We start from the raw sequence: 26619 nt of genomic DNA on the forward strand, positions 1-26619 counted from the left end.
ACAAGTCCTAGATAACCGACTTGTTCATCGCGTCCCGAAATGGTCGAATCCTGCCCTAACTTGCATCCCAAGCGTCTGTTTAGTTACGGAAGCGTAATTACTAAGCTCATTCGTCTGCCCGAATGTCCCACACTTGCTAGGATAGATTAGGATATTACGACTTCCGTATATTCCAACCTCGCACGTGTCTTGGCAGGACGCGTCCCACTATAGAACTTGAACGGCTCCCTATTAGAATCTTCCCCCAAACTGGGACGCTATCGAGACTTCTGGTTGATCAATGGGGTGATGTGTACACGCGAAAACATACACGTATGACGCTAGACAATTTGCAAGGGATCCAGATGAAGGAATATCGTCCGTCATTTTCAGCCTATGGAATAATTCTTGCCTTGCAGTTCTCTCCACTGCCTTGCAGACCGTCCCTATACTAAGTCTTGTTAGACTACATTCCTTCCTTCTACTGCATAGTCATACACATGGGAAAACTTTGCGGCTAGTGGCAAGTTTGCTAGGGAATATTCGAAGCACCGCAGTGGAATTTCCTTCGACTGAATTGATCTTTTCGTAGTCTCAGAACAGTTGTCAATGATCTGCCCCGTCCACAGTTCCCGAGCCAAAGATAAACAAGACTTGCCTTGACTGAAGCCATATCATCATACCATCACGAATTCACCTGTTGTTATACCAACCCCATGCAAGAGTGACAATAGTCTGGTGGAGAGTATGTCACTCCAAATTGAGAGTATGTCACTATTGCAGTCTGGGTAGTCCAAATTCGAGCACCAACGGCATATACCATATATGCAGAGGCATTAGCATGCAGACTGTGGACGTTATATTATACCAAGGTAGGCTTACGCCACGCGAATGATCCCTGCATCCTAAACTCGTGGGGCTATTGTGGAAGCTCTAATTTCTATAAAGAGAAGTTGGCCTAGTATCCCCAGAACCAAATATCGACGCTAGACTGGGGCACTGGGTCCTATGTTAGTATACAGCTCTGGTAGTGCTAACCGAAGTCTGATTAGTATCTCATATGATCTTTCATAGTCGGTATTGCGGTTACATGGGGGCGGGGCTCGTGTTTTCCCTAAATGTATCGTCCTCAAAGTATGATTATAAAATAATAGAGAGGGATATTCCACATAATCTTGTGGTAGTGATCGATTTCTCGAGGCTTTGGCATATGCTTGTGTGAAACTCTTCTTCGAAATTTACACCATTTTTTGTTATTTTTTATACCCATGATATTAGGCCAAGCAGCAAGATAAGATGTCTTATAGCGAAGAGAGAGATATTCTCACAGCTCTTAGTCAAGATGCCTCAATGCCCATTGCGATCGTGGGTATCTCCGGCAGGTTTCCCGGAGATGCCACCACGCCGAGCAAACTTTGGGATTTGGTAACTGCGAAGAAGAGCGCGCGAACCGATGTTCCAGAGAACCGATATAACATAGATGCCTTTTATCACCCTAGCGCGGATCATCAGGGCAGCACAAGCGCGAGGAGTGGTCACTTTTTGAAGGACGATGTTGCGGCATTCGATGCCCCTTTCTTTAGGATAACGGCGCAAGAAGCCCATGCCATGGACCCTCAACAAAGGATGGCATTGGAGCTTGCTTACGAAGCCTTAGAATCTGGTAAGCCCCCGAGTCAGCACTGCGATGTTAAATATGCTAACGAGAGATCACAGCTGGCGCCAGAATCGAAGATATCTCCGGGTCAGCAATGGGCTGTTACATGGCCTGCTGTGTTAGAGACTATGCTGCAATACGTGCTATTGACCCAGACGACTACCCGTGAGCCCCCTGCCCCTGCCGAATTCTATGTATTTTCTAACGAGAGTTCAGTCGATATGAAGCCAATGGTAGCATGGGTACTGCTATGATTGCCAATAGGATATCTTGGTATTTTGATATTAAGGGACCGAGTATCAGTTTAGATACTGCCTGTTCATCGTCTCTGGTAGCCCTACACTTAGCTTGTCAGAGCATCCGTACTGGGGAGACTAAAGCAGTAAGTTGCACCAGGCTGTATCCTCAACTCTTGGGTTTCTAACCATCATAGGCTCTTGTCGGTGCCACAAATTTGATATTAATGCCGCATACATCAAATCACTTAAGTACCTTAAGCTTTTTAAGCCCAGACGGAAAGTCAATGGCATTTGATCATAGGGCAAATGGATAGTACGTACTTTCACTGCCCCAGTCACAGTCGACCAAAATCCTTAGCCGTCCTCTCCTACTACCCCCTTTCGAAATAAACAACTGACCAGCGCATCTGAAGTTCTCGAGGAGAGGGTGTCTCTGTTATAGTGGTAAAATCTCTAGCCGACGCACTTAGAGATCGTGATGTTATTCGTGCGGTTATCAGGGGTACATCGGTAACACAAGATGGAAGAACACCAGGTTGGTCTTCCTACACCAATCGAAGTTGACTTAATCTAATATTCCCATAGGAATTAATCTGCCCTCGTCCGAGGCCCAAGAAGCATTAATAAGAGCAGCTTATGCTAATGCTGGATTAAGCCCTGCACATACAGGTTTCTTTGAAGCTCATGGGCCAGGTAAGACAACCCCGAATTAGAGGGCCGAGAAATATTTTCTAATAGCCACTTCTAGGTACACCGGCTGGCGACCCGTTAGAAGCATCTGCAATTGGAGCCGTATTCGGGAAAACTCGAAGACCGGACGATCCATTATACATCGGCTCTGTTAAGTCCAACATCGGACATCTAGAGGCAGGCGCTGGTATAGCCGGTCTCGTGAAATCGATATATGCACTCGAAAAGGGGCAAGTACCTCCAAATATCTGGTTTGAGAAAGCGAACCCTAAACTTGACTTGGAGAAATGGGGATTAGCCGTAAGCTCTCTTGACTTCAAGGTTATAAGCTCGAATTCGTCTAATATCGGTCTCTTCTAGGTACCTACCGAACTCCTTCCATGGCCTACAGACGGGTTGCGCAGGGCTAGTATTAACTCATTTGGGTATGGTGGGACGAATGCTCACTGTATCTTGGATGATGCTTATCACTACCTCCAGGATCGCGGTCTAGCCGGAAGACATAACACTGCCACGACGGTACCGGGTCGCAGAATTGAACATTGTGTCAGCGCACTGATGTCGCCGATAACCGACACTTCCTTCCTTAGCTCGGATGGCGGCTCCGACAACGCCAGTGTAAACGGAAGAGGCTCTTCAGTTTCAGAGTTCACCGACTTCGAAGACAGTCCTGCCACTCCTCAACTACTAGTCTGGTCTTCGCACGAACAGAGCGGGATCGGCCGAACCGCAGCGAGCCTCCAGTCCTACCTAAAAGAACAGCCGAAGTCGCCGGTATACGAAATGACGTTCTTAAGACGACTGGCATACACACTGTCTAGCCGACGTAGCAAACTCTCATGGTCGTCGTTCGTCGTAGCGTCCAGCGTCGATGAAGCGATAAAAGCCCTCGATATCGCGAATAAGCCGTTACGACCGACTCAGAATCTTTCGGCAGTATTCGTGTTCACGGGACAAGGCGCGCAATGGTTTGGGATGGGTCGTGAACTTCGCGCGTACAGGTCCTATAACACCAGTTTAATAGAGGCGACAGCTCATCTCAAGTCACTAGGGTGCGAGTGGGATCTATTGGAAGAGCTCGGCGCTTCAGAAGCCGAGTCGCGTATCAATGAGCCTCAGATCAGCCAACCTGCGTGCACTGCGATCCAAGTCGCGTTAGTTGATCTCCTCAAGGAGTGGGGAATAGTCCCATCTGTCACAGTCGGTCACTCAAGTGGTGAAATAGGGGCCGCCTACGCCAAGGGAGCCATTTCGCGTCGGTCGGCGTGGACAATCGCATATCATAGAGGACGCTTATCGGCCGGTTTATCAGCACCAGGAGCTATGCTTGCCGCTGCAATGGGTGAAGCTGATGCGCAGACTTATATCGACAAGGTCACCACAACTCCGAAGCTAGTGGTTGCATGCATAAATAGCCCTATCAGTGTTACGATATCCGGTAGCGTGGATGCCATCGATGAGGTTCAAAAGTTAATAGGTACTCAGGCTTGGTGCAGAAAGCTCCTCGTAAAGACGGCATACCACAGCCCCTTCATGCAGGAGCTCGCTGAGCCGTACCTCCAGTCCCTCGAAGGCATCCAGACAGACCCAAGCACGGCCACGAGAGTTCGCATGTTTTCATCCGTCACAGGACAAGAAATTAGCGATGAAGAGTTGAGATCGCCTCAATACTGGGTAGATAACATGGTTTGCTCGGTCAAGTTCAATCATGCGGTGAGGGCAATCTTGAACACCCCAGAATTCGCTGATAAATCCATCGTGATGGTGGAGGTTGGGCCTCATGGCGCGTTACAAGGCCCGATTAAGCAGATCTTGCAAGCGCAAGAAAAGAAGTTGGACGTCCATGCGCTCGGTCTCTTAACAAGAAAGCAAGACGCGATCCAAACCACACTTACTGCCGTTGGATCTCTCTACCAAAGAGGATTTTCGGTTGACGTCGCTAAGGCAAATCACCTCGATCCCACAGAGGAGCTCCCTACCCACTTGGTAGATCTACCGCCGTTTGCATGGAACCACAACTCGAAGTATTGGTATGAGACAGCCTTATCAGCAGCCTACCGGAACCGAAAATTGCCCAAGCACGATCTTCTCGGTGTGAGATACGAATTCTCCGACGACAACGAGCCGTGTTGGCGCAATTATCTTCGGCTCTCAGAGGTACCCTGGCTTAGGCATTACATGGTCCAGAACAAGCCGATCCTGTCCTTTTCGGGTGTACTGGCCATGGTGATTGAGGCTGTTCGCCAGACTTCCGAACCTTCCAAGACGATAGAAGCTTTCCAGCTACGGGATGTATTCCCTGGTGCGCCCCTGTTTCTTAGTGATGCCGAAGACAGCCCTGTTGAGACCAAGCTGCAGCTACGTCCTTGGCGGTTGGCCTCGAGGTCGTTGACAACATATTGGAAAGAGTTCACTCTGTTCAGCCGTAGTCGTCAAGGCGACTGGACACAGCACAGTACAGGTCTTATCAAGTTGAAGTATGCCGCGGAAGAGAAACCTTCAGGTTTTACCGACGAAGAGGCCTCAATAGCCAATGCTTATCGCTCCGAGTACTCGCGTATAGCAGGCCTGCCATTGGAAGACCGTAGCACGGCAAACTTTTATGAGAAGGTAAGTTAACAAGATGCATCCTAGGAATCTGCTAACAAAGAGACAGTTCGCTAAGCTCGGAATGCAATGGGGCCCCGCATATCAAACGTTAGTAGACTCACGGGCTGCGGGTACCACAATTTGCAGCACACTAGAGATTCCCGATACGAAGTCGTTAATGCCAAAGAATATCGAGTCCCAGCACATTGTTCATCCAGCAACACTCGACAGTGCATTCCAGATGTTGATGTCCTGCGATGGAGTAGCCAAGCCCACGGTTGCGAAGTATATTGAAAGAATACAGATCTCGGCCAAGCTGCCTACTCTGGAAGGCACTCGTCTTAAGGGATTCGCTGATATCAAGGAAAGACGTTTTGATGGAACTAACGGCACAGTTGTGATCTCCGATGAGAAGTGGGAAGAACCTTTAATCATCTTCGAAGGTTTAAAGTCAACAGACTTTGTGACGGAGATAGATTCCACCGATGACGCAGATGCTCAGATCAAGGCCCTTAAGAAACTGGGGGCCTATCCAACATGGGACATTGACGTGGAAAATTCGAGCGATGCGACCGTGGAACTCCTCAAGAAAACTTGCGCCAGCGCGCCCCAGACAGACTACTCAGTAGTCTATGATCTCGAATGGGCAGCTTTCATCGTGTCGAAGAGAACAACCCAGCGTTTTAGCGCGGAAGATGCCGAAAATATGGCACCTCATTATCAGACTTACTATAATTACATGAAGAGACAATGCGAACTCGCCGAGGCAGGAAAATTGCCCTGCCAGTCTCCCGAATGGGGATCCGCAAGCGAAACTGTCGAAAATGAGGTGCTTGCCCGAGTGTCTAAAGCGAGTCTTGAAGGGGAGATGATGTGTCGCATCAATGATAATATGTCTAGCATGCTTCTAGGCGAGGTAGAAGCATGGGAGGTGATGAGCCGCGATAATCTGCTTAATAATATGTACCGCTACGGTCTCTCCGATGAACGTACACCGGCGATACAGTGCGAGTATATCAAGCGGTTGTCACACAAGAGGCCTTTGCGCATCCTTGAAGTCGGCGCAGGTACAGGAAGTGCCACGAGTCGGATTCTCTCCAGTCTTGGACCAAATGTCGCGGGACGATTGCAGAAGTACACGTATACCGACATTAGCGGTGTCTTCTTCGAAGCGGCTAGCGAAGAGTTCAAAGAATATGGCTCCATGATGGAGTTCAAGGTCCTAGATATTGAAAAAGAACCTGCGCAACAGGGGCTGGAGGAAGGATCCTACGATCTTGTTGTGGCTTTCCAAGTCCTTCACGCTACTTCGTCTATTGGCGCGACCTTGGCAAATTGTAGGAAGCTACTAAAGCCGTAAGTAATCAAGATTGCATTTGGTTCCATAGAAGGAATGTTAACAATAAAATTTGCAGGGGCGGACATCTCATCGTTACAGAACTAACAAACAAGATCGCGAGACGATCGGTGGTGTTCGGAGTTCTCTCTGGCTGGTGGCTAGGTGATAACGACGGTCGACAATGGGGTCCGGAACTCTCCGAGGGGGAATGGGACACTCGTTTACGTGCACAAGGATTCGCTGGTGTCGATTGGTGTTTCCGAGATCGCGAGGATGCTGGCCATTCGTCGTCTATCATGGCATCAAGCGTCCCTTACGACTCTAAAGATGAGTTGCCGAACAAGGTGGTGATCGTTACATCGTCGGCGGAAAGAAGTCAGCCAAAGTCGATCGTGTATGAACTCTCAAGCAGGCTCGCAGCAAATGGAAGTTTTGTCAAACAGACATCGCTGCTCGACATTGCCAAAGCCGATTTGACCGGAACGCGGTGTATCGCAACATTCGAACTCGAGAAGCCATTACTAAGCTCAATTAAACCTGACGAATATGATGCCCTAAAGCATATGGTCCTCCATTCCGAAGGCACCCTGTGGCTAACTAGGGGCGGTACATCCATCGATACGCGGGACCCAGAGCTCAACATGATCGCAGGATTCGCACGAACAATCCGTGGCGAAGCTCCAGAAGTCAAGTTTACGACATTAGATCTCGACCCAGACGTCCCTTGCGATCAACCGGAAGTGACCGAGACGATATTGAAGGTACTTCGCCTACAAACCGAGGAGCACAATACCGATCACGAGTTTGCCGAGAGAAACGGGGCTCTTAATGTCCTACGCATAAGCCCCGATGAGACCCTCAGCAGGATATTGAGCCCGGATGAATTTCGCGAGGATCGATTAACGATGCAGCCAATTAAGCAGCCCGGCCGACCGCTGATACTTGATCTAAAGGCGACAGGAGAACTCGACAGCTTCTACTTCAATGATGACGATGACTACTCCAGGCCCTTAGGCGATCTAGAAGTGGAGATCGAGGTCAAGGCTGTCGGATTAGACCATTATGATATGGCCGTTGTATTAGGTCAACTCTGGGATCCCAACCTGGGTGTTGAATGCAGTGGTGTCGTAACCAGAATGGGTAAATATGTTACCGAATTCAGCGTAGGGGATCGAGTGGCGACATGCGCATTGGGCTGGTACAAGACGTTCATCCGAAACACGCAAGACATGTTCCAAAGGCTTCCGAACACGATGTCCTTCGAGGAGGGTGCATCTATGATGATCTCGTACGGGACTGCGGTCTACAGCATATTTAATGTTGCCAGACTTCAAGCAGGAGAGACAGTCCTAATCCACTCGGCATCGGACTGCCTAGGTCAAGCCGCCATCAATGCAGCCCAATATGTTGGCGCCGAAATCATTGCTACAGTCTCTTCGGAAGCAGAAAAGCAATATCTTGTCGAAAACTACCGTATCCCTGGAGACCACATCTTCAGTAACAAAGATAACGGTTTCGTACAAGGGATTAAGCGGATAACCAACGGCCTAGGCGTTCAGGTGATTTTAAATTCGTTGACTGGTGAGCTACTAAGAGAAACTTGGCATTGCATTGCGCCATTCGGCCGATTCATCGAACTTGGAATGAAAGACATCCGTAAGCAAACCCTCGTCGAACCAAAATGTCAGTTGACTAACATCAAAAATAGGGAGCAACACGGGTCTAGATATGGTGCCTTTCGCAAACAACGCGATCTTCGCTGGTGTGAATCTCTTAACGATGTACCGAACGAACCGCCCATTATTCAGCACAGTAATGGCTGGTGTCTTCCGATATTATAAGGAAGGCGTCATCAAGCTCGTAAAGCCGTTGCACGTTTTCAAGTTCTCGGAGGTTTCAGAGGCATTCAGGATGTTGCAAGCAAGGAAACACGGAGGAAAAGTCGTTCTTCGAGTTGTCGATGACGATAAAGTGCCGGTGAGTTCAACCTTAAGAGAGACGCTTATCGGGTATAGAACGCTAATCAGAACATAGACGACTCTTCCAAAGCCGGTCCAAATTCAACTACGTCCCGATGCCACCTACATCATTCCAGGTGGGATGGGTGGTCTCGGCCGGTCGCTGATGAGGTGGATGGCTGCGAAAGGAGCCCGCAATTTAGTCGCTACGTCCCGATCCGGCGCCAAGGACCCACGAGCACAGCAATTACTCAAAGATCTCTCTGAGCTCGGCGTGAAAGTTAAAGCATTTGCGGCGGACGTTGGAAACGTAGAGCAATGTCAAAAAGTCCTCAAAGAGATAGCAAAAGTAGGATTCCCACCGATACGCGGTGCAGTAATCATGGCTATGAATGTCCAGGTAGGGATTCAATCGGAGCGATGTCGCGTTTGAAGTTTGCTAACGAAATCCAAGGATTCGATGTTCGAGACTATGGGATTCGACGCCTGGTGGGCTGCACTACAACCAAAGTACAAGGTGACGTGGAATATGCACGATATGTTGCCTAAGGACCTCGATTTCTTTATAACTATGTCGTCGGCGGCGGGCCAGATTGGTTCGATAGCGCAGAGTAACTACAATGCTGGTAAGTCGTCTAGAATGTTAGGAGGTATGTGTTCTCGACGCTAACAGTAAAAAGGCAATACATATCAAGATGCTGTGGTGCATTACCGTCGGGCCCAAGGCTTGAAGGCAACAAGCATCGATCTTGGCTGGATGGGAGAAATTGGATTCGTATCTGAGCAAGGGAAAGTGCCAGAAATCGTGCGTGCTGGTGCGCCTCAACTTACGGCGAAGCAATTCCTTGCAGTCATGGAAGCCGCTATGGCAGATCAGGTTAAAGCGCAACCGGTGCTTGGTCTTGCTAGTGGCGGCCTGGTTAGGGCCAACGGTGACGATGATCCGTACTGGTTCTCGGATGCGCGCTTCAATCCGCTGAGTGTGTACGATACGCAGATACAAAATACTGCCGGTTCGAAAGACCGGGTAAAGAGTACGGCGGCAGCAGATTTCGCAAGTATATTAGGGGCTGCGGCGAGCTCGGACGACGCGAGGGGTGTTGTTTGCTCGGCCTTAATGGGAAAGCTCGCGAAGAGCTTGATGATGGAGCTTGAGGACCTCGACAGTGCCCGGCCGATAAACACATACGGAGTGGACAGCCTTGTCGCTGTTGATATAAGGGCATGGGCATTGAAGGAGTTACAAAGTGTAGTCCATGTTTCTGAGATTTTGCGCAATGTTCCAATGGTGGAGTTGGCTGGCCTCATTGCGTCGAAGTCGAAGCTTTTACCGGACACACTGCGGGGCGGTCCATCTGCATAAGCGTAGACGATTTCTAATGAACATGGATGTAAAGATGCAGTTTACGAAACGACACGTTCTATACGATATTGATGAGAGTTCACGATATGGAGTTGGTTATGCTAGATACCTATTTGTTAGAAGATAGATTCCCATGAATTGAAACAATTGACTTACCATTTATATAACCATAGGCCTCATTTTAGTTGCGATAAGATATTAGCGACTTCGTCAGTATCGATGTCCTCTGACTCCGCGTTTGAAAGACAAGCAGAATGAACAAATGTTGATTGGCTCCTCTCATTTAGCCTGAGCTGCCGTGAAAGCTCTCTAACGTTATGCCTTCTAACGCCGCCACCCACAATAATCTCGATGCCAAGTGTTTCTGCTTTTGCGATAATCTTGTCTAGCATCGTAATATTGTTGGCTGCGTGTCCAAGGCCACCTGATGTGAGTATAGCATCGAAGCCACAAGTTGCTAGGTGATTAAGTCCAGTTTCCCATGCGTAGCGCACATCAATATCGATTTCATCTTCATCACAGCTCACTATTTCGTCAAAGGCTCGATGGAAGACGACTTTGAAGGGTCGAGCAGATTCAACGAGACGGGCGCATCTATCCTTATCGACCCAACACTTAACTTCATCAACCCAGCATTGATCGTTAAGGCGAGAGTCTTCTTTCAAGATGCCAAACACGAATCCATCTCCACGTCCCTCATTTAGCAAGCCTGATTCTTTAAATGCCCGAATATCAACCTCCATTTGGGCATACTCCTCGTCGGAATATACAAAATCTCGCGTCTCCTTTTCAGCTAGAGGGCCTCGTGGCCGTATCATGATGCGCACGGGAACCGGGAGTTGCGCTACACGTTTGAGGTCCTCGAGCGAAGGTGTTAGGCCTCCATCGGAATATGAATCTTTGGCGTTGAGCTCGATACGCGATGCACCTAACCCGACTGCTTTTAAGGCGGCAATAGCGCCAAAGACTGGTATTTCAAGGCCGATTCCCATTTGGTTCTAAAACAATTGAAACCTTCTTTCGGGTTACGATTCTTTCCCGTAAACGCGATATGAATTAAGCACCGCAATATTTGTCATGGGAATGGGAGAAAGGAAGTTTGGGAGGGGTTTCTTTTGGGGATGTCCGGACGCCACACCCCGCTATCGATAACGACACAGGTACATACAAGCCATTCTCGGGACAGTCAGGGGTAACTTTTACCCTCCGCTCTGCCTGGGACCTGGGTAAACCAATTTTTTCATGAAGTCGACAATGATTTTGGGATTTTTAATTTTATAAAATATCAACGCAAACTATCTGAGGTATCTTTTGTATCTACCATGGAGCTAATTTAGTACAGCAATGTAAGTGTTCTTGGTGAAATCTCATAAATCACCGTAGTTAAGCAACTTTCTCCGATTGAGAGGAGTGTAGTCTCCGGTCTCAGTGCATCGAGCGGTGGCACTGCATCGTAGCGCCATAATCTAGATGTTATGGTCCAATCCCGAGTAATATTCTCCTCCACCGACGTCACCATAGCCGGGACCCTCATCGCGCCAGTTCATAATCTCTCTTTTGCGGAAGTCTCGGTAGCTCACGGTGTGGACGTCCGTATCATACTTGACTCCAGCCTCCCGAATATCATCGCCGGACTCCTCGGCTTCTTCATCGACGCGTTCATCGACGTCATCATCCACGTAAGGATCGATGTTCTCAACATCCTCTACGAAAAGGGTGCTTTCAACCGACTGCTCGCTAGCGGCTTGGGTAAGGGCGGGGGACTGAGAAGGGACAGACGAATAGGCTGTAGACATCGACGTAGGGCTAGAATAGTCCTTGAATTGATATCCCACAGAAAGCTCCCGTTGCGGGTTAGGTGCGTCAGCGAATGAGCTTTCGCTTGATAGTCGGAGGAGGTCGGTTGCCCGAGAAAAGGCCACCGATGGAGTATCGACTTTTTCAGGGATGAATAGCCCCATCTCGGAGCTGTCGGAATATTGTCGTCGCGTTGCGTATCCATTGGCAGAAGTCTTCTGAGATTTGGAAGGCTCTTGCGGAGACGGCTTCAGGGTAGCAGAACGCTTTCCCATCTGATAACCCCAAACAGGCTCTTCAGGTTCCTTGTTGCCGGATCCGGGTGTCATAGGAGTTCGGGGCTGGTATTGAGGGGCGCCGTACGGGGATGTCATTGCTGGGCTCACTAGGTTCCAACCTAGGGCGGCGTCACGTTGATTGGCATAAGACAGGCCCTCGTAGGAAGGGCTCACCAATGGCGAGGGCGGTAGCATGCGAGTAGCCGCCTTAGCAAGGGGTCGAAGGGGTCTAGACGGCTGGAAAGACCGACGTTCAGAGAGACCCGGACCCGGGCGCGGGAGGATAAATGGTCGGGGGTCAGGTAAATCCATCTCACGCAGGGTTGGAAGTGAAGTAGGTTCAACAGTGGCGTTGTCGTCCTTGTCATCCTGTGGACCATCCGCACTTTCGGTAGGAGTAGGAGGAGGAGGTGCTTTACGAGCGCGTTGCTTTTTCACCTCTCGACGGGGGCGAACTGCACGAGGATTGACAATTTCGCGGGTAGGGCCTCAAGTTGCTTATTAGAATGGACTTGGGTGGGGATAGTAATTTATCAGGACATACCAACTTTGCGTAAGTATTCATTCACATACGCCGCTGCATTTGGCGATCGTCGTTCACCCTCAATGTTCTGGAAATAATGCTCGACTAGTCCGAAGCCCGTCAGCATCGTGTGAGAGGATAGAATTAAGTTGATGGCGTGTCTGGTCAGGTGGATGTGTATGGGACGAGAAATACTTACATAACATAGTACTAGTGTACTTTCGGCGAATATGACCAAGACGTTCCATGGCACGATGCATTTCGTAGGCAAGCTGATCCCATGTCTTCTCGCCGTTGGCCTTGTCGATTCCGGCTCGCTTGGAAGAATGGGCGACGGCTGTTCGCCAGAAGTACCTCTCTTCGAGGTCAGACCACACCTTGCCTACCATCGTGATGATTGACAAAATGTGATTAGTCGAAAAGGCTTTGTGCGTGATAACGATATTTACTGAGACTAGAAGATATCGAGACTGTTGTGTAGTAAAGATAATAAGAGGGGGAAAGAATGAAAGAAGATGAACGAGTGACCCGGACGGGAGAGAGAAAGATTGAAAGAATAAAATATTGTCGGGGATTTAAATCAGTTTAAATGCTGGACCCATGCCACCAAGGGCTAATTTTCCTTCACTGCTACAAGGCAGGTGTGAATTAGATCACTCTTTCCGTCGATGAAGAGTCAAGGAAAATTGTATCAAGATCAGATGGCCGTGAATACTAGACAAGTTACATCAGGGTCTAGAATCTCTTAGGTGTAATGCCGTGATCTAGTGGATCTAGATGTATTCGAAAGTACTAACCCATTCATCCCATATCTCTATTTTCGTTATCTTTGTAGGGTATAGAAGTACTTCTCTTGACCTAGTAGAGTCACACTAGTCCTTCAATGCATAGAATTACAGCATGACTTCTCACGAGAAGCGTGTCGTGGACTGTACGAGTGTACATAAGGGTCAGAGGCAACCAATCATACTCTTCACCTAAACCACTCCTGTGGGGATCTCATGAACCAAGATACAGTATAGGCAATTGCGGGGAGACAGTCATAGGCAGGTACGTGTACCTAGCACGAATCCATAGAATAAACCCACGTATAGTGCGAAAGTGATGACCACCTTTGTGCCCGAGCTCACCATAATCCTCCAACGAGAAGCTACGAAATTTTCATCTGATAAATGCTCTTTCCCTCTCCACGGAAAAGAACTCAACAACTCCCCTCTATTGGGCAAGCCGAAATATGCAAACTCACACATGATGAGCTTAAATTCTCCTTTGGCAGTGTGGATAAACCATAGCCATTGTCAATGTTGATATGTAGTCTGGGGGGATCACACTAGTATGTAGACAATTGTACATGTCCACATTGATTAACAATATCGAATTTCTCTTGGAACACTACTTATTATGCTTAATTTACGTGCAGTACCTAAGACGCATTGAGTCACATAGGAGGGCTATTTTTAAACATCTACACCTTAGTCGCTGATCTCCAGTAAACACTCGATAGGATCAGATGATAATGACGGTTTACATCTTCGGTGTGTTCCCGCAAACAACAGCAGAAATCTGTATACCTACTAGGTACCTAGGTACTTGCTCAGGTGTACGCACCACTACCGAAACAAACGTTCTCGAGAATATTTATAAGAAGTCTTACAAACGCAGGTTTACTTTCGTTAAACAGTTGCTAGCAAGATATCGGATTGCAACCGTATGCTAGAAAATCGGTTTCGAAGATTTATGTAGGTACCTGATAAGCATCTTCAGCAGCAGGCAGAAACGGGCTGTAATTATTATTATGGGATTTTTTTTGGATTTATAATGATCACGGAAATTATTTCATAATGGACATGGAGGCACTTAGCTGCGTACCTAGGTGCCTATATGATTACTCGAACGGACTGCGCGGGTCGAAAGCTCGGTAGCCACGTTTTGTGAGGAACGGCTTGAGGCGCTGCTCAAGTTTGGAGAACTATGGGGTATGTTAGTAGACAATCTGACAAAATAATGGACGAGAGCGGCATACAACACTTTTTTCATTCAGAGGCTTGACTCCATCCTTGATCCATAAACCCCAGCTCCCCATCATATTGGCAAGCATCATATCAGTCATCAGACGATCTCCGACAATTGCAATTTGACTCGGATTAGTCACTCCAACTTCGGGATGGGCCTTGAAATGAGCCATGATTTCATCGCCACAGCCTGGTTTCTTCACCCCGTGCGCTAATACCGAAATCCCCGTTGCCTCCTGAAGTCCATTTGCCAAATTACCATCGCGATCGTATGTGGTTGCCCCGGCAGTATTGGATACAATCAGAAGTCGATGACCAGGAAATTCTTTCTTTAGCAATTGAAAACGTTCCTATTGCTAAGTAAGTTACTGCTCTAGTTGGTACCCACGAGATGAAAAATTATTTCAAATGTGACATTAGGTAAAATTCAATATATCACCAACACTTACAACGTAAGCAGGATAAATCTCATTGGTGTTCGGATAGGCAAAACAATCGTCTTTGTCAAGTACTACAGCTCTGATGTCTACCTTCTCCCTATGACCTTCGAAGACTTTCTTGAAAGGACTCGGTATCTCATTGAATGTGGAGACAGTTGCATGGGGAAGACATAGAGACGGCTTTGCTAAGAGCTTGAAAACGTTGATAGTTCCAGATAAATTGAGATTCATGATAAAGATCGATCTCAAAATGTTGTAATTATCATGAAACGACGTTCCTATTTTCAGGTAATCATATTGATCCCGTGACTCTATGGTCCGTGCTTTTTAAAACGTAAGTCATGCTAAATCCGAGTAGGAAATCGGGTTTAATTTTCGGCTACGTATGACTCGCTCCCGTCTCTTACGGATTGCGCTGTGCTAGAGATTTACATAGAGTTTTAAGTATCACACATAAAAGGGAAATAGAGGGGCGTGCGAGCGGGGAATCGAACCTTCGGTTTTATCGTGTCGGTAAAGCCTCGGATAAACTCGGTATCTTTTTAATCCTCGTAGGCGATTGTAACCTAATTATCAACCTATCGGGCTGATCGGTAAGTAGCTGCAGCACTTGCAGGCATGAGCAAGTGCATTGCACCCCGGTCGCAGTGCCCCACAAGAAATATTTCCAGACGCGGTGCTCAGTCGCGACCGTGAATGAAACCACTTCCGAGCTGTATGTATGTAATTACCATTAAATATCTCCAATTTCTAAATTTATCTCTTACCATTGCATATTGTCGAGGGTCCTCATTAGCCCGCAATGCTATAGTAAAGCACCTAGTAGCACAAATACCTATTTCTCGTCCATCATGGTACGAACTAAAAAGCCAATTGCAGAACCTGGTCCGAAATCTAGAGGTTCACGAAAGCGAACACAGGATGAAGACGAATCTAACAAGGATATTCCAACAAAACGACGAAGTGGTCGCGAAACAGCTACGTCGAACTCGAATATCATTGCAGGTAGTCACCGTTCTGAGTATGACTTTCCTTCGGACGAAGACGATGTAGCTTCACCCGTGAAAAAGACTCCGAGCAAAAAGAAGCAGCTCCCAACTGCCTCAACACCTAAGAATATTGAAGTGTCAACACCTAGAGGCCGCAAGAGAAATGGCGCAGACCTCGCAACACCGTCTAAAACAAATGGTAGTACAGCGCAGACACCGAGATGGAAACGAAACGATCGCTCCGCAAGGAAGAAGAGCGCTAGGGCCCTAATCGAACAAGTCGTAGGGGAGAACGGAAGTGACGAAGAAGCAGATGAAGATATTGCGAGAGAGATTTTTGAATCAAGTGAGGATGAGGAAGATGAGGAGGGAGAAGAGTCTGATAACATACCCGAAGAACCCGCGACTCCATCTGGAAAACCTCGTCGAGGCAGGCCGAAAACGAAGCTTACTACCAAGCGAGCAAGGAAGAAATCGCCTACTCCGCCTCGAGACCTACCTCCACACGAGCTATATTTCGCGCAAAACCGACCGGGGGCTTCGAAGACCTCTAGTAACAATATTACATCCCTAAAACTTCTAACTCACGACGAATACTTCTCGATACTACGCGATTACACAGACCCACACGCCGAAGACGTCGAGTTCCTGGAATCGATACATGTCGAGTCATTCCCGCAATGGATATTCGAGCTCACTCAGGGGTTTAGCATATGCTTATACGGGTATGGATCGAAGCGAGGCCTTCTACACCAGTTCGCCAAATACACATACGAGAAATATTCGGACCACATCGCAAATAAGATCGTTATAATAAACGGATATGTGCGAACGAGCTCTTTACGCGAAATACTGGGTACTGTTGCTGGTGCGGTTAATCCCGCCCACAAGGTCCCTGCCGGTAATCCGTCGGCTATGTTGGACAGTGTGAAGTCTCTGCTCTCGTCTCACGATGTGGTTGTTACGGTCATCCTAAACTCTATCGACGCCTTGCCTCTTCGAAAAGTTGGAACGCAATCTATTCTTGCTCAACTGGCGGCTCACCCGAATATTCGACTTATTTGCTCCGCCGACACGCCGGATTTCCCCCTACTCTGGGATAGTAGCCTGCGTTCCTCGTTCAACTTCGTGTTCCACGACTGTACGACGTTTGCCCCTTTTACAGCGGAGCTTGAGGTCGTGGATGATGTGCATGAGCTTCTGGGCAGGAAGGCGAGACGGGTTGGAGGGAAGGAAGGTGTTGCTTACGTTCTTCGCAGTTTACCCGAGAACGCCAAAAACCTCTTCCGCCTGCTGGTTGGCGAGGTCCTAGTGGTTATGGACGACGGGTCTGATGGCGAGAATTCCGGGGTGGAGTATCGCATGGTTTACAACAAGGCGGTCGAGGAATTTATTTGCAGTTCGGAGATGGCTTTCCGGACGTTATTGAAAGAGTGTGTTCCTCTCCCCTTTTATACCCGAAATATGTGATGATGATGCTAACATGCCTTAGATTCCATGACCATCAAATAATTACGAGTCGCAAAGACGTTTTAGGTACCGAACTCCTGAGCGTACCTTTCCAGAAGGAAGATCTAGAGGCGATACTAGAGGATCTAATGTCATAATGCCACAAAGGGAGATGAACATATGTAGACTATCACAGAGCGTTGTACATATTAGAAACCATGAAGCGAAAAGGGACATAGGATATAATCACTAAAATGCTCGCACGAGATACCCTTGAATAATTCAATTATCAACATTCTCATTTCTGGGTTCACCTAGCACGGTGTGGCTATTTGAATCAAACCTGTCCACTTCCTTCATCAGCTCACTTTTTCCATCCAGTTTTGACCACTTGGGTTTCCCATCATGCATATCCACGACACGCTGACTGTAGAAGATATGGCATCTAATCAATAATCGTCAATAGACTCAACCCTTACTTCCTACAGCATTTTTAGGAGAACTTACTGAGGATCAAACAACTTCTTCTTTTCCGCATCGCCAAACTCAATAATCCCCGGGAATATCAACACCATCTTTCTCCCCTCGTCCATGATCGGCGAGTGGCAGTACGCGCAACTGACCTTACACGGTAGCTTGTGGTCAGTGGACTTATCACTAGAGTGGTAGAATGCCAGCCCCTCGACCCCACTCTCGAAGTGCAGGTCTGTTTTCTCGAAGATGGCGGCCCATTGGAAAGGAGCGCCGTGTAGAGCCTGACAATCGATGCAGTGGCAAAACTTGGAGGCTAAGGGGGCCGGGCGTGAGAGCCAGTATTTGATGCGCCCGCAGTGGCAGTGAGCCGTCCACTTCTTGGTGAAGTGTGAGTTACCTGGTGTGGTGCGGTACGGGGGTTGGCATTTCCAGTCTTCATTGCTGGGGGGATGGGAGTTTGATTCTGCCTGGAGTCCGGTCATTGGTGTGTGCTGTTGCCCGGGTATTGTTAGTTGGAAGATGGAATTATGCCTTTGTGGTATAATTGGTGGTGTAGTAATATATATATGACGTCGGCGAAGAGTTTCGACTATTACCGTTTCTATGAAGAGAAAATAGAATTCAGTGCCTAGGTACTCATGGTTTTCTTTTCCTCTTATGCTTTTAGATCTGGAATCACTATAATTCTATTTTAGGTCTTAAGAATTATACATCATCGACATATACCACCTAGTAGGCTTATGAAGACGAGATTGTTGATGGGGGCCTCCTAGAAGTGTACTGGACATTATGACGTGTATACGGTCTTTCATATAGAGAACATCCTAAGCACGTCTCAAGTAACTCTGTAAACTGTAGCTATTAGAATCTAGACCATTACGCACATTTTAAACATGTTGATAGTTTATAGCGATTGTTTTCGACCGAGTTATTCGGTCGCGCGACAGCCGTAACGTAGCGGCAGGCCGTAGGTAACAACTGTATTACGGCTGTCGCCTTCACCATTTATAGAGGGAACAGCGGGACGGAGCTAGCTAGACGGAAACGATGACGCTAAGAAACAGCACCTGCCGCTGTGATACCGCCCCGATGCCCGCCATGGAGCTTCTAGCTATCAGCTTCAACCAATCAAATCTCTTACCTTTCCACTCTCAGTCCACTAAATAGGCTCACACGGAACTCAATCTCAATCTTTAGCCTCATAGATCCAGATAACCGCATCACCTCGTCCATCTAGCTCACACCAACCTCCTTCTATGACAAGAACATAGCCGGAACGGAACCAATCGAGCTCGAGACAACAAAGACGATTAGCTAGGGAATCAATTGCGTCCTGCGGTACCTTCGTATAGCTATTGTTGTCTGGCCTGCCTATGTAGGCACGCGATGACCTCATCACAATGCGCCCCACCAATGCCCTAGAAAGCGAAGATACCAAGGAGGCCCAGTGGGAGGCGGCGCGCGGCGCAGCTGTCGGCGCCGTGAAATGGGGTGCTGCGTCCGCCGTCCTGGGAGGTATGGGCTATGTATTTTCGCCTATATACCGGGGCTTGACGATTCAGTTCAAAGTGTGAGTGAAGCGTACCTATCTTCTAAGCTCATATCCCTCGACGCCTTCTTGTCTAGAGACAGCTTGAAGGAAAAGACCTAAACGCTATTAGATATCTCCAAATGTCCGGTATGATTGTTGGCAGCATGATTGAAGGCGATTATCGCATGCGACAATACGAGCAAAGGGTGCGCATGCAACGACGGATGGCACGAGATCGTGCTCTCTGGGCGGACTACGAGAAGGAGCTGATGGAGATAGAGGAAGAGAAGAAATGAGGTCTTGTGCTACTACTAGGTAGGCAAATAGATGTGCCATAATCTGCCACTTTTAAATTTTTGATACTCGTCTCAGCTATGTGATAGCAACTAGGTAGAACTCATGACCTCGTAAACGCCAATGCCATGCCATGCAAATACACATCTCAAGCCATCTCGCCAACCCCCCTATCTATATCCCGCGCAAGATCAACCCCTCACTTCCCCTTCGTCTCAAACCTCTCCGGCTTCATATTAATCTTGCACAGCCTAGCCACACACCCACTCAACTGCAACAGCGTCTGCACGCCCTCGAGGATCTTCATATGCGTGAACCCAATCTCGCGAATAAACTCCAACTTCGCATGCTCGCTCAGCGTATCGATCGTCTTCGTGACCTTGAACATCGTGCTAATGATATCGTGGCTCGAGTACCCCAGCCCCCACAGCTCGCGCAGCGTATCTAGCGCGCTGTCCACGTTGCCCTCGTGACACGCCTTGAGCATCGCCTGCACCTTGATAGGGTGCGGGCTGTCTACTACTCTGAACACGTTGTCCCCGCTCACGAACCCGAAACCTGCGGATGTGCTCTGCAGGTTGTTGATGGCTTGCCGCATATCACCCTCGGCGCTGAAGACGAGCGCTGCGAGACCCTCGTCGTTGTACTCCACTTTCTCCGCCTCGATGATCTGCATTAGTCGCTTGACTACCTGCTCGTCTGTGAGCCGGCCGTACCGTAGGATGGCGCAGCGGGATTGGAGCGGTTCGATAATCTTGTTGGACTGGTTGCATGCGAAGGCGAATCGTGTTGTGTTTGAGTAGATTTCCATTGTGCGTCGGAGAGCTTGCTGTGCTCCGGATGTCATGCTGTCGGCTTCGTCGAGGATCACGAGCTTGTGTCGGCCGGCGGGGAGGGTGACTTTCTTTTGCGCGAAGCCCTTGATGCGGTTTCGGACAACGTCGATACCTGGTTGTGAGGGTTTGTTAGAGCTTTGCTTCTCAGGGTATGTACTAGATGGGGGCTGTTGATTACTAACCTCGCTCGTCACTGGCGTTAAGCTCCAAGACTGCCTCCTTATAGCAGTCTCCGAGCAATTGGCGGGCCAAGCATAGGACGCTTGTCGTCTTGCCTATACCGGGCATCCCAGATATGATGACGTGTGGCATATTTCCATCCTTCGCAATAATCTTCAGTCGTTCTATCGTTTCTGTGTTTCCGACTACATCGTCAAGAAAGACTGGTCTGTACTTCTCAACCCTACACTTAGCGTTAGAATGCGGAAGGTAGAGCCGTTAGGGGAGACGATGTACCATGGCAGCTCATAAGTGACATTGCCGTTAGAAGCACCGGACAAAGCCTTTTTGGCAGCTGATGTCGAGGAATCCCCTTTCTCTTCTGGCTTTGCTGCTGGCATTGTTGCACTATGATATCAATTTACCTAAGCCAAGGAAGTACAGCTATGAATCGAGTTTTGGTGTGAATTTACTGCACAGATTCTAGCCTCTTTACGCGTGTTTGAACTGAGACGCGTCTGAATTTGAAGTGGGTCTGGTCTCGATGGCATTTTGCTTATGTAAGCTTATTATGTAAACAGCTTACATAAGGGTTATCTCTTTATTACATAAGAATTTCCCTGATTGTTTACGTAATCAAAATCAATTACATAATGAATTATCTTTACATAAGCCTTCCCTTTGATCCTTCTCCTTTTATCTTATGATGAATCTGTCATTACATAGTCGTTACTTGCATTTTTAATACATTTTCTACCTATGTATCCTTGATTCATCTATAATTCTACTCATTCACATTCACGGATATACAACTAGGAGACGCGCATCTACCATGAATTCATGGAGCTGCAAACTCGGGATCTATCATGACAAAGTAAATTGCCTTCAACTCATAGCCAAGCCATATCTAAGTCATCTAACGACGATGAGATAATCACATTCAGTACTCATTCCTATTGAGCCGGAAAACAACGGCATCCAGATGTCAATGACTAGGTTCGGTAATCGCCATTGATTGTGCTAATAATATTAGTCAGCATTCATCTAGTGAAGATATTTCAGTCTCGCACTCACATATACTCGTGGCTGTAATCGCAAGTCCAGTAGGTGGCCTCCTTATCACCAGTCCCGAGTCTAACACGGATTTCAAGATCCTCGTGCTCCAGGATTTGACCAGCTCGGGTCTCATCAACTACCTCGGGCTCGCCATTGACTAGTAGTTTCAACTCCGGGCTGCCATCCGTGGGGACAAAAGAGACATTCGTTTTCTCGGGTACGATCTCGGCTACGTCGTTGATGGGATTTCCGGGTTCGCTGATAAGCGAGTAACCTGTCGCGCAGAGAATTCGGCCCCAGTTCGCGTCTTTGCCGTATAGCGCAGTCTTGACAAGAGGGGATCTCGCAATGGTACTAGCGATCTTTCGAGCACCTTCCTCGCTTGAGGATTCGGTTACTCGAATGGTTACGAATTTAGTAGCACCTTCACCATCCCGTACCACGAGCTTAGCAAGATCAATCGCGAAGTCGGTGACGACATCTCGGAATGCTTGGAAATCGGCCGAGTTCTCTGAGGTTACGCCTTGACCTCCTGCAGCCCCGTTTGCCAGTAGAGCGATTGTGTCATTTGTAGAAGTATCTCCATCAATGGTAATACTGTTGAAAGACCGATCTGCAGCATACTTCAGGACGGGCGGGATAACAGCAGGTGAGATGGGAGCATCGGTCGCAATCACACCCAAAAGGGTTGCCATGTTCGGATGAATCATGCCAGCACCTTTGGTCGTTCCAGCGATGCGATACTCTATCGATGGTGAAGACGGTAGGTGGAAAGTCTTCGAGATTAGCTTGGGGAATGTGTCTGTCGTACAGATCGCAGTAGCAGTGGTCAGCCAGTGCTTGTGGGTATCGCCAAGTCCCTCGTAAGCTTTGGGGATACCGTCCAAGATTTTCTGGATAGGTAGTCTCTGTCCGATCACACCTGTACTCATGACGAGGGTCGCCTTCTCGGCTCCAAGGCTCTTGTCAGCTTCCTTAGCCATGCGCTCGGCATCCTCAAGGCCGCCCTTGCCTGTTACGGCGTTGGCACATCCTGAATTAATAATAACACCTCGAAGACCGGAGTTCTTCTGTTCTTGGAGTAGCGCACGGCTGAAAGTCACCGGCGCGGCTTGGAATTTGTTCTTGGTGAACACGGCCGCCGCAGCGCATGGCGTATCAGATGTGATGAAAGCAAGATCCGGCTTCGTAGTGTTCTTTGGCTTAACACCAACTATCGTTCCAGAGACCTTGAATCCTCGCGGATAAGTGCCGCTTGTCGGGACATATTTCCGCTTAGAAGCCGGGATACTTCCATTAACTGGGGCTGAGTAGAATCGGACGCCCGAGACTTTTGCAGCCAATTGACTCAATTGATTCGAAACGCGACACTGAAGAGCCATAGGAGCGTTTCGACCGTTCCCAGAGCAAAGGATAGGTCTAATTGCTCTCAATGCACTCTTATCGGACAGAAGAAGGTGGTCCGATTGTGACTCAGAATTGTTGATTTTTATATCAATTTAGAAAGTGCCGAAGGGTAAAGGTATTTTATTCCAAGTGATGAAGACTATTTCCAGCTGATGGCAGCTGTAATTGGGGAACTTACCTTCTCCACTCCGGTTACCTAGATTAAGATATCCGGAATATGTGAGCTTTCTAGTCTAGAAAAGACTAGTATTGAGTTATTTAAATTCAAGAGGCCCCCTCATCGCATTACCTGAGATTAAACTTCGAATTGGTATGTATTTACTTTAATGGTGTCTGACATAGGTGTATGGATTTCTATGACTGAAAATAGTGATTATGTAAGCAACTGTAAGTTGTGAAGTGAATGAATCTTTCAGGGTTAGGATTGGAGCCTTAAACCTTCCATGTGATACCGAACCCTAACCCTACCTAGTCTTACAACATTAGTGGATCTAGTTCGGAATATTGGGGCAACCCTCCTGAATCAAACTTTGGATAAGCAAAGCTAGACGCTTTCCATGAAGTCAAAGTATATGATCACATTCAGGTGAGGCTACATTCAGGGGTCTTGCCTGGATTGACGCGACACTCTCAACTATTAGCTACCTATTTATATTAGCCTAGGCGTTTCGACCCATTCCATCGGAACCGCTTGCTACCCAGAACCTAGTCCATCATTCCCGCCCCGGAAGCGCATCTTGCATGATGAAACTAACTGTATAGCTCCTATCATACCTGTTCGTAAATATGTTCGGGACGTCTAGACAAAACCGTCGGGAGCCGTAGTCCGTAAAGCAGCCGATAGATCCAATCGCCTAACTAGCCGAGCCGACCGGCACCCCGAACTGACGACAACCATGTCGATAACCTCCCCGGTCAGGTGGTCAGATCTCTACCCCAGCCTCCACTTTCCCAGACCGGTGGTTATCCCCGCATTCTAGAATGATTTGCGGGGAGCGATGACATTCAATGGTACGTTTGACCTTGAATTCTCGACTATTTTTGACAAAGATGTCTGTAATAAGGCAAGTAAATCGTAGCAAAGATCTGCTATACTCCGCATTGCCTTACCCCAAATACCCAAATAATATCGCAGATGCGGGGAGCGCGTTAGAACTAGAATCAATCTGGGCGGGTCGCGGTTGGGGGACTGGTAATAAAACCGTTGTCGTCTTAGCGCACGGGGTCGACGCCGTTATTACGGTCCAGGGGGCTCGGCAAGTTACGACGGACTCATGTTACCTAACAATCGCGTTGGTGATAGCATGATGTAAGTGCGCCGTATGATTAATAAATAAACATCCCCGAGCCTCGTCATCTTCTTGTTCCACCTCCCTCACCTTTGCACAATCTCGGAAACCTTCAAGATGGCAGCAAACGACAAAGCCAGCGATAATGATGCTACTCGTATCGCCTCTGTCGGCGATGATGACATGGTCAAATATGATCTCGAGCACTCCGAACAAACTGCGGAAGATGCAGTTGAGAAACCAGAGAGCATTCGAGATATGAGCGCCGAAGAGATCAGGAAACTTGAGATAAAGATGGTCCGCAAGATGGATTTGGTTATCATGCCGATCATGGGAATATTATATATTCTCAATTGTGAGTTGCGCTGTTATCATACATGAAAGGAAAGTTGGCTGTAACTAACCCCACCACGAAGACGTCGATAGATCCGCTCTTGCTGCTACCAAGGTCTACGGAATTATGGAAGACCTAGGAATGTCTACGACGGACTTCGCAACTGTCATATCGATCCTTTTCGTGGGCTACATACCCTTCCAAATTCCGAGTAACTTGTTAATGACGAAGATTCCTCGTCCTGGGTTATGTGAGTTAGAGTCAACTAGAAACTCCTTCAACTATAGACTCTTGCTAACGGATTCATTTTATAGATATATGCAGTGCAGCCGTCGTATGGGGTTGTGTCAGTGCTGCTACGGCTGCCGTTAAATCGTACCAGGGGCTTTTGGCGATCCGCGTATTCCTTGGCGTCACCGAGGCCGTCTTCTTCCCGGGTGTCATCTACTTCCTCAGCGCTTGGTATACCAGAAACGAACTCGGAAAGCGTCTCGCTGCTTTATTCATGTTCCAGATGGTCGGATCCGCGTTCGGCGGTTTTATCGCAGCGGCTTGCCTGACTCTAGATGGACGTTACGGCATTTCGGGGTGGAGATGGCTGTTCATCGTCGAAGGTTCGGTTACCGTGGGGTGTGGACTTCTGTTCGCGTTACTCATGCCCGAATATCCACACAACGCTCGTCTTCTTACCCCCGTGGAGCGCGACTTCGCTGTATGGAGACTCGAAGTAGAGGCTGGCGCGGGAGAAGCTCACGAGGATACGAGCACACTGGGATCGTTCAAGCTTGCGATGCTCGATGGAAAGATTTGGACGATGGTCCTTTGCATGGGTTTTCTCCAGGCTATGGGATCATCTGTGAATTTCTTCCCGTCCATCGTAGAGACTCTTGGGTAAGATATCCCCTTTCCGTGTTTCAATATCTAGGTAGCACTCGGTGTCATCTTACTAAAGAAATCTCTAGCTTCAACCGGATAAACACGATGCTTTTAACTGCGCCGCCTTACATCCTCGCCGCGATCGTATTCTACGGAATATCATATTTGTCTGACGTAAGGATTTCCATTTATCAACTATCAGATAATGATGAAATTTCTCTCTAACTATTTCTATTTGACAGCGGAAAAACATGATCTACCCAATTATAGTTGGGTGCCTTGCTTTCGCCATCCTCGCATACTCAGTCGCTCTCGGAACAATCAAGATGGGCCCGCGTTACTTTGCTATGATGCTCATGCCGTCCGTTTGCAGTAAGTAACGTCTGTCACATCTCACTCCTGGGTCATATAATTGACAACTCCTCCCTGCAGCCGGACCCCAAATTATGATATACAAAACGATGAACGTACATATGGCCCGACCCTACCCGAAACGAGCAGCCGGTGTCGCCATGATCAATGCTATTGGAGGCCTTTCGAATGTCTGGGCTTCGTACCTATATTTCAGTGCCCCTCATTATTCCGCCGCCTTTGGAACCTGTAAGTCCTCCCTGGCCCCCCTTTTCCTCTTTGAGGCCTAAGTGTGCGTTATGAGACATTCAACTAACCGAGATCCTAGTGCTTGGATGTACAATCGCCTTCTTCATCACCATCACTGGTTATTCCATTTACGTGCGACGTATTAACAAGCTCCTCTCTGGAACTCCTGAAGAACAGCGTCGTGCGATGAAGAGCGGTGTTACTCAACAGCAGATTGACCTCGGATGGCGGTATATTGGGTACTAATATGGAAAGCTCAATATATTAGGTATCTAAGGGTTAAGAATTAGCTTTATAATTGTGTAGATAGGTACTTTTGTAGAGTTGAATTTAAATATGTGAAGAACGAAGCCGGAAAAGAGTGCGCCTCGATACTCCCCGCTACAGGGCTCTACTTTAGGTAATTTGCAGTGTAAGAGGTACCTAAGTAGAGAAATTTAGCGGTGTAGCACAGGGGATAG

General features: G+C 48.0%; 10 protein-coding genes across 10 annotated transcripts; 4 read left to right on the top strand and 6 right to left on the bottom strand.

The window, feature by feature from the left end:
• Positions 1 to 1275: 1275 nt before the first annotated feature.
• On the top strand, positions 1276 to 9814 carry GGS22DRAFT_194853 (uncharacterized protein; the record flags this gene model as incomplete). Its single annotated transcript, XM_047965570.1, has 14 exons — positions 1276 to 1642; positions 1696 to 1801; positions 1853 to 2018; positions 2070 to 2188; positions 2289 to 2410; positions 2461 to 2568; positions 2624 to 2865; positions 2926 to 5175; positions 5222 to 6510; positions 6570 to 8149; positions 8202 to 8470; positions 8528 to 8851; positions 8906 to 9077; positions 9132 to 9814. 14 exons carry the CDS (start codon positions 1276 to 1278, stop codon positions 9812 to 9814), a joined length of 7797 nt encoding a protein of 2598 aa, XP_047818155.1.
• A 60-nt stretch (positions 9815 to 9874) lies between these two features.
• Positions 9875 to 11220, bottom strand: GGS22DRAFT_21874 (uncharacterized protein). Its single transcript, XM_047966508.1, has 2 exons — positions 9971 to 11220; positions 9875 to 9915 (listed from the first exon to the last, which is right to left on the bottom strand). The coding sequence occupies exon 1, from the start codon at positions 10804 to 10806 to the stop codon at positions 9991 to 9993; it is 816 nt and encodes a 271-aa protein (XP_047818156.1). The 5' UTR covers positions 10807 to 11220; the 3' UTR covers positions 9875 to 9915; positions 9971 to 9990.
• A 1-nt stretch (position 11221) lies between these two features.
• On the bottom strand, positions 11222 to 12801 carry GGS22DRAFT_194854 (uncharacterized protein; the record flags this gene model as incomplete). Its single annotated transcript, XM_047965571.1, has 3 exons — positions 11222 to 12377; positions 12434 to 12517; positions 12612 to 12801. The coding sequence occupies 3 exons, from the start codon at positions 12799 to 12801 to the stop codon at positions 11281 to 11283; spliced, it is 1371 nt and encodes a 456-aa protein (XP_047818157.1). The 3' UTR covers positions 11222 to 11280.
• Positions 12802 to 14213: 1412 nt separating this feature from the next.
• Positions 14214 to 15278, bottom strand: GGS22DRAFT_22183 (HAD-superfamily phosphatase). Its single transcript, XM_047966511.1, has 3 exons — positions 14874 to 15278; positions 14436 to 14774; positions 14214 to 14381 (listed from the first exon to the last, which is right to left on the bottom strand). Exons 1-3 carry the CDS (start codon positions 15093 to 15095, stop codon positions 14298 to 14300), a joined length of 645 nt encoding a protein of 214 aa, XP_047818158.1. The 5' UTR covers positions 15096 to 15278; the 3' UTR covers positions 14214 to 14297.
• Positions 15279 to 15715: 437 nt separating this feature from the next.
• Positions 15716 to 17323, top strand: GGS22DRAFT_194856 (origin recognition complex subunit 2; the record flags this gene model as incomplete). The annotated part of the gene is made up of 1 exon (XM_047965572.1): positions 15716 to 17323. The coding sequence occupies one exon, from the start codon at positions 15716 to 15718 to the stop codon at positions 17321 to 17323; it is 1608 nt and encodes a 535-aa protein (XP_047818159.1).
• A 419-nt stretch (positions 17324 to 17742) lies between these two features.
• On the bottom strand, positions 17743 to 18283 carry GGS22DRAFT_165407 (Mss4-like protein). Its single transcript, XM_047961669.1, has one exon. The coding sequence runs from the start codon at positions 18256 to 18258 to the stop codon at positions 17806 to 17808; it is 453 nt and encodes a 150-aa protein (XP_047818160.1). The 5' UTR covers positions 18259 to 18283; the 3' UTR covers positions 17743 to 17805.
• A 693-nt stretch (positions 18284 to 18976) lies between these two features.
• On the top strand, positions 18977 to 19702 carry GGS22DRAFT_22198 (uncharacterized protein). Its single transcript, XM_047966512.1, has 2 exons — positions 18977 to 19346; positions 19438 to 19702. The coding sequence occupies exons 1-2, from the start codon at positions 19177 to 19179 to the stop codon at positions 19601 to 19603; spliced, it is 336 nt and encodes a 111-aa protein (XP_047818161.1). The 5' UTR covers positions 18977 to 19176; the 3' UTR covers positions 19604 to 19702.
• GGS22DRAFT_165410 (P-loop containing nucleoside triphosphate hydrolase protein) lies at positions 19640 to 21090 on the bottom strand. The gene is made up of 3 exons (XM_047961670.1): positions 20894 to 21090; positions 20620 to 20840; positions 19640 to 20549 (listed from the first exon to the last, which is right to left on the bottom strand). The coding sequence occupies exons 1-3, from the start codon at positions 20995 to 20997 to the stop codon at positions 19801 to 19803; spliced, it is 1074 nt and encodes a 357-aa protein (XP_047818162.1). The 5' UTR covers positions 20998 to 21090; the 3' UTR covers positions 19640 to 19800.
• Positions 21091 to 21270: 180 nt separating this feature from the next.
• GGS22DRAFT_22206 (arginine biosynthesis protein ArgJ) lies at positions 21271 to 23473 on the bottom strand. The gene is made up of 2 exons (XM_047966513.1): positions 21671 to 23473; positions 21271 to 21616 (listed from the first exon to the last, which is right to left on the bottom strand). The coding sequence occupies exons 1-2, from the start codon at positions 23032 to 23034 to the stop codon at positions 21589 to 21591; spliced, it is 1392 nt and encodes a 463-aa protein (XP_047818163.1). The 5' UTR covers positions 23035 to 23473; the 3' UTR covers positions 21271 to 21588.
• Positions 23474 to 24091: 618 nt separating this feature from the next.
• Positions 24092 to 26508, top strand: GGS22DRAFT_22209 (major facilitator superfamily domain-containing protein). Its single transcript, XM_047966514.1, has 7 exons — positions 24092 to 24703; positions 24765 to 24932; positions 24997 to 25573; positions 25645 to 25732; positions 25801 to 25930; positions 25991 to 26158; positions 26238 to 26508. The coding sequence occupies exons 1-7, from the start codon at positions 24466 to 24468 to the stop codon at positions 26402 to 26404; spliced, it is 1536 nt and encodes a 511-aa protein (XP_047818164.1). The 5' UTR covers positions 24092 to 24465; the 3' UTR covers positions 26405 to 26508.
• Positions 26509 to 26619: the final 111 nt, after the last annotated feature.

Source organism: Annulohypoxylon maeteangense (genome assembly GCF_022496945.1).
Source record: "Annulohypoxylon maeteangense strain CBS 123835 unplaced genomic scaffold GGS22scaffold_10, whole genome shotgun sequence".
Classification (NCBI taxonomy): Eukaryota; Fungi; Ascomycota; class Sordariomycetes; order Xylariales; family Hypoxylaceae; genus Annulohypoxylon; species Annulohypoxylon maeteangense.